The sequence below is a fragment of the Lates calcarifer genome, linkage group LG13, assembly GCF_001640805.2.
Source record: "Lates calcarifer isolate ASB-BC8 linkage group LG13, TLL_Latcal_v3, whole genome shotgun sequence".
NCBI classification, from domain to species: Eukaryota; Metazoa; Chordata; class Actinopteri; family Centropomidae; genus Lates; species Lates calcarifer.
The window spans coordinates 2,568,799-2,574,852 of record NC_066845.1 but is presented as its reverse complement, the minus strand read 5'-3'; the positions used below and the strand labels follow the sequence as shown (position 1 = coordinate 2,574,852).

Below are 6,054 nucleotides of genomic sequence, written 5' to 3'. Positions count from 1 at the left end.
CCACAATATACTGTAATGCACAAACACCTACTGTATATTATGCCTAACAGAGGACATCCTGTAGCGTTCCTTATCTTTAACACTATGCATCTTTTTAATGCTGGCCTGTGGCCATTGATCCTGTAATATGCACTAACTAGACCTCATTATGTAACTGCTATAATAAGAGAGCTGTAACTGAGAAGGGCACTTGAAAGGGTTTCTACCAAGTGTCTTAACTTAACTTTTACAGAAAGGCTTCAAAGACCCTAAGGGTAAATTTGGATTATAGACCAATCAAAGAGCGCAGTTTTAACTTCTGTCCACAGCACTCATCTCCAAACAACTCTGGCTTGTCCAGAAGATGACTTTTGTGGTGAGTTGCAGTCAGTGAAATAGGAAGTACAGAAATTTACTGCAAAAAAAAAAAAAAAAAAAAAACTAGTTCAAAACCATTCACTCTGTTAAAAACAACAAAAATAGCTCCATTTTCAGATCCTCAGTTTGTCTTAGACTTAGCCTTCAAAAATTAACAAAATATGTCACACTTGAGCATACAACTTAAGATGGATATCGATTTCGACATTTATTTTGAAAACCGGATGTTGCTTGCGCTGCGGATTTGCCTTAGCTTCATGAAAGCCGAAGTCCTTTGACCGGTGGACATCGGGCTCTTTAATGACGGTAATATCTCACAGCTGGCCGAAGTAGTCTCAGCCTGTTGTGTGCGGCGATGCTTGTTTGATAAATATAAACAAAAGGTGAAATAATATCGCAAACCTCCAAGCTAACAGTAGCCCCTTTCTGTTGTTGCAATGCGATTACCATAAACTTCTGAATAAGAGCGCCCTGCGAATTTAAAGGCAGGAGGTATTGACAGCTTCACTGCACTCAGAGGAGTGGAACATGTCGAGGACACCAGGAGTGGGACCATAACGGGGGGGAAAAACGTGAGCTTCTAGAAATGTTTTAGAAATTCTTTCTTTGTAATTGTACATCTGTGGTAGCCATGTTTTTTTAAGGTGAAAAAACCGTAGTACGTTTAAAAGCCTTGGACAGTGTGCGGTGGTGGAGGAAGTCCTCCGATCATGTACTTTACTAAATGTGGTATATCACACTAAAAATATGGTAATATAAGTAAAGGTGCTGAATTAAAAATTCTAGTAAAAGTACATTAATGTACTAGTAGCAAAATGCGCTTCAAGTATCTCAAAGTAAAAGTACCTACTCTGCATGATGTATTGTTAAGTTGGATCCACCACTATCCTGAAAGAGGAAGTTTTTAATCTCATGTGTACAGGACATTTATTAGATTTTTTTCTTTAAAAAAAAAAAACTGCAAAGATGCAGCATTTGGGGCTGACTGGACTCAGTCGGTTCTTCAGCTGATGGGGTTACTATGCCGAAGGCAAGTTCACACAGACAATTAGTGTGAGGACAATATCGGATGCAGGTTTTTGATAGGTGTTAAGGGGTTGAACCTGAAGCGCAAACGTCTTTTGCTGAGTGAAGAAAACAAGGTGTGTAAATAGGAAAGGTATTAAAGGAGGAGGTGACACTGTGCATATATTTAGTACTGATATATACGTATGTGTCCGTGAAGTATTGAGTTTTGGCCTTGATGCCTTCTCCAATAAAAAGACAGCAATACTCAAGTAGTGCGCAAGTATTTTGAAATTGTACTGGACTTGAGTATATGTACTGAGCTCCTTTTACACCACTGCCAATTTGTACATTATTTTCCTGCTCTTGAAGCTGCTAGTTCATGTATCTATGTGTATTTTGCATGTTCATTTCCATGAGCTCTGACTGCCACTGAGCGTTATCAGCTTACTTCATGACAACCTTTCAGCACAGGCAGGAGAACTGCCTGTGGAATAGCTGATGAAGATGAAGTCAAGGAGAGCCGGACCTCCTGATGGGGGGTATGGCTGGGTGGTGGTCATATCAGCCTTTTTCATCATGGGCCTTACTGCCGCTGTCCTCAAGAACTTCGGCATCTTCTTCTTGGACATCCAGAGACACTTCGGAGTCCTGGCCAGCACCACCTCCTGGATCACCTCCACTACCATTGCCATGTTTCACCTAGGAGGTAAATATTTCAGCTTGAACTTCTTGATTGTTTTTAAACTCAAGACATATTTATAGTGTTGATTTCATCATTTCCTCAGCTCCAGCAGCTTGTGCGCTGACCTTACTGTCCTCTCAGAGAGTGGTCATCATAGTTGGAGGCCTGCTGACTGCCTCTGGGATGTTGCTGGCATCCCTGGACCTCAGTCTGCCCTGGCTCTATTTCACCATGGGCATCCTGCAAGGTAGTGCACACTCAGGACATACTCTGAAACCCAGAAAGCTTTGCCCACTCTTTTGACTTGCTCTGCTTGGTCAGTTTTAGTCTTGAGACACTTGACACTTTTGCTTGGCATTTCCATTTTCCCTTTCCAGGAATTGGCATTTCCTTCTCATGGATCCCTGCTAACAGCATGGTGAGCCACTACTTTGTACGTTGGCGTCCCATTGCTTACGCCATTGCCAGCTCAGGGGAGTGTGTCTTCGCTATCTTGTTCAGCCCGTTCTTCCAGTGGCTCATTGAGACATACACCTGGCAGGGCGCCTTGCTCATCATCGGAGGCCTTCAGCTCAACGTGTGTGTCTGCGGTGCTCTCATGAGACCTCTGGAGGCGACCCAGTGCTCAATTCAAGACACCAAGACCAGCCTAAAAGGAGATTCTGCTGTGCTCGCACCAAAGAGGAAGGCTGCCTTCCAGTGCTCTCTGCTGAGAAAGCCTGAACTTATTCTCTATATCATGTTCGCCATCTTGTCGGCTGCAGGTTTTTTCATCCCACCTCTCTTTCTAGTGCCCTTTGCCAACAGTTTGGGGATGGATCGGTACTGGCCAGCCTCGATCCTCTCTGTCCTTGCGCTGGCTGACCTGGTTGGAAGGCTGACTTGTGGGTGGGTAGCCAACATGAGGCTGCTGAGGAACCTGCAGCTGCTCACCATGGTGGCCACTCTCCTCGGGGTCGTGCTCCTGCTGCTGCCCATCAGCCACAACTACTGGGTCATCCTGGTGTTCGCCTCACTCCATGGCTTCCTGTTCGGCTGCGTGGTGGCCATTCACATCAACTCCATTGTGGACATTGTATCCCTGGAGGGATTCGACAGCGGACTGGGGATCTTTATGCTTTTCAGAAGCATTGGTGGCTTCATCGGTCCACCTGCTGCAGGTGAGCAGTCTGTGTTTAGATTGTCAGGTTAAAAAAATGTGGTAGACTGAATATGAAGCCACGGGTGAATAACAGTGTTTTCGTACCTGTGCTGTTTAGTCCACTGTCAATACAGTAATCTCATTTGCATGTGAACCAAAACAACAAAGACCCATGAGAGGAGCTGCTATTTACTTTCTTGCTTCTGCCCCAGACACATCTGATCTATAAGTGAACACTGCCTCATGGTCTATAGTCATGCATTTTGGTTTGCTTGGATCTTTTTCCATGTGAAAAGAAGCTGAACCAAAGAGAAACCACTCCCAGTTTATTAACTTATCAACTGATTCAGACCAGAGTGAACAAAGTATAGGTGTGAAAACGCCCCAAATTAAATGCAAATTAGATCAGCGCTCACACACTTCTGTGTTTATTCTGGGGCAAGAAATGTGTTGTAACAATGATCAGGACATCACTGTGCCTAAACTGATAATGTCAGATAATAATTCATCACTCTTATAAAACAACTTGCAGCACAAAAGAAAGGAATAACCTGTACTAGGATAATTACATCACTTTAACAGACTCAAATTTATCCAGTTAACAGTTCTGTTCAGTGTAGGTAGGTAACACTTAAATGATGCAAGCATCTCACTGCGGGTCTACGTCGTCCTCAAGGAGCAGATATATCTGATCTTTTATTCATCAGCCTTGACACACTGTGTAATCTTATCTCCTGTTTCTTGTTCTGTATTTCAGGCTGGCTGGTGGACCAGACAAATGACTACAGCTCTGCCTTCTACCTCTCAGGCCTGTGCCTTGTATCATCAGCAGTGTTTGTCGCCCTGGTCGACCACCTGGTTCAGAGGAGACATGCTGTGGAGGGAGACGTCCCTTAACCAATCAGCCAGCAGGACCACTTGGAAACAGGAAAAGTCAAGTGAGAGACACTGTTTCATAAGATATTTTGACCTGGATGAGCTTGAGGGGTTTATGTCACGGGTGTAGGTATCACTTTTTTTTAGAAACATCTTGAGGAACATGTCTTCAGACAGACACTCCAGGGACCAACAAGAAATATGATCCTGTATAGTTTTTACAACTTGCAATTAATTTTTTTTTTCAGTAAACTTCACAGATTGCATCAAATTTAAAGTCTGGTTGCAAGATGTTGCCACTCTGCAGGATCTGGACTTTCTTAGTCCCCTGGAGGACTGTCACTTTTGAACAAATAAAGAACCAAAGCCTACTAAGCTAAAACACTGCACAGCCACTATAGCTGTGACTACAAATGGTGCTTGTTCAAAGAATTTGGCTTTAGATACTGTATTTTATTGAGACCAAAATCCCATGAAAAGACCTAAACCAACAGCATCTGACCTTCCTACCCCCTTTGTTTCTACTGAAGTCAGATCTTTCACACTGACTGTCACACATATGTAGTTTCACTGTGGAAAAAAAGGCTCAGTCATTTTTTAAAACAGCATGTTACTGTAGTTTTTAGCCAGTGTTATTCAAACAGGAGGAGACAGTGCACTTGTTGATGACTATTTTCAGGTGCAGGTTTGGTGTGCCTGTGAGTATTTATGGCAGCAGGATGGTGTGGTCATGTTAATAGTAATCTGTCAACATGTCAGTCAGTGTAACTATGTGGCTTTACTTAATGGCACAGAGGACTGAGCTGTATCAGTGATACTTGTTAGAGAGATGAATAGGGTTTGGGTTTGGTCTTTTCATGGGATTTATTAACAATTAAAAGAAAGTAGAATATCACCTTAACCTTTAACATTTTTTTTGCTACAGTATGTATGCAGTATCACTACATATAAGTACTGAATGAATCATTCAGGTGTATTTATCTTATTTATGCCCTTAACAGAGCCTTTTGACAACTTGTCAGTTGGGTTCTCCTGGGTTTGGGTTCTCCTAAAGTTAAATATTTCTGAATAAGAACCAGTGTTTAAGTATTATTATTTTTGTTACTTTCTTTGAAGCCATATGAATCTGTATATCATCAAAGCTGTTAACCACTTGTGGGTCAGGCAACAGTGGGGAGCCAGGACCTTTAAGGAAACTTTCCAGCTGTATGTAACTCAGGTTTCTCTGATAACATAAAGTGTTGGTTTTCTGTTTTATTGGTATTTTGGCAGTGGTGCTAAAAGAGTGTATTTTGAAAGTGTGTTTTTTGTTGGAGCCATGATGAGATTACTCATCTTGGCCCATGATCTTTTACGGATGACTTGAGTTCCAGATAACTTTTCTTAGCTTGAACAGATTCTTTTGTGTTTTTACATTTTACATTGAATTGCTGTGCAGATTGTTTTAAATAGAAGAGTCTTATGTTTGACTTTCCCTGCTGCCTGTATTCTTTGTAGTTTCTGCCTTCAGCTTTCCCAAAGCTAAAGACAGATCCCAAACAGCCTGGTCAGCCTCTCAGGAGTTGCCCAGAGCAGACTGAAAGTTGATACCAGGATGAGGGTATTTGAACATCTTTTAGGAATCTGTGGTATGTGTTGTACAAATTGCTCAGGAGTTACAAGTTCAGTTATGCAATGCAATTCTCAAATTAGTTACAGCTGGCTTCACATTGTTTAAGTCATGCCAGAACTTAAAGAATTAGTCAATTGAAAGAAAAATAATCTGCATTTGTTTGAATACTCGTGAGTCTACTTTTAAGCAGAAATGCCAAGAATTCACTGGTTCAAGCTTCTTAAATGTGAATTTGATGAATATCTTTGAGTTTCGGACTGTTGGTCAGTCAAAGCCATTTAAATTGTAATAGGCTTTTTTTTTTTTTTTTTTTTTTTTTTTATAAATTGTGCTTTAGTATGAAATCAAGATTGTGTGAAATGAAAAACTGTTCCCCCG

The 6,054-nt window shown here is 41.7% G+C and overlaps 1 protein-coding gene across 4 annotated transcripts; it reads left to right on the top strand.

Moving 5' to 3' along the window:
- The first annotated feature begins 438 nt into the window (after positions 1–438).
- On the top strand, positions 439–5,986 carry zgc:114041 (uncharacterized protein LOC574425 homolog). Of its 4 annotated transcripts, none has more exons than XM_018671334.2 (5): positions 439–663; positions 1,837–2,071; positions 2,151–2,294; positions 2,425–3,207; positions 3,946–5,986. In XM_018671334.2, exons 2-5 carry the CDS (start codon positions 1,864–1,866, stop codon positions 4,083–4,085), a joined length of 1,275 nt encoding a protein of 424 aa, XP_018526850.1. In that variant the 5' UTR covers positions 439–663; positions 1,837–1,863; the 3' UTR covers positions 4,086–5,986. The 4 variants fall into 4 exon arrangements, with proteins under 4 accessions (XP_018526850.1, XP_018526691.1, XP_018526769.1 ...); XM_018671175.2 differs by having other exon boundaries at positions 440–663; positions 1,832–2,071; XM_018671253.2 differs by lacking the exon at positions 439–663 and adding an exon at positions 673–929.
- The last annotated feature ends 68 nt before the right edge of the window (positions 5,987–6,054 follow it).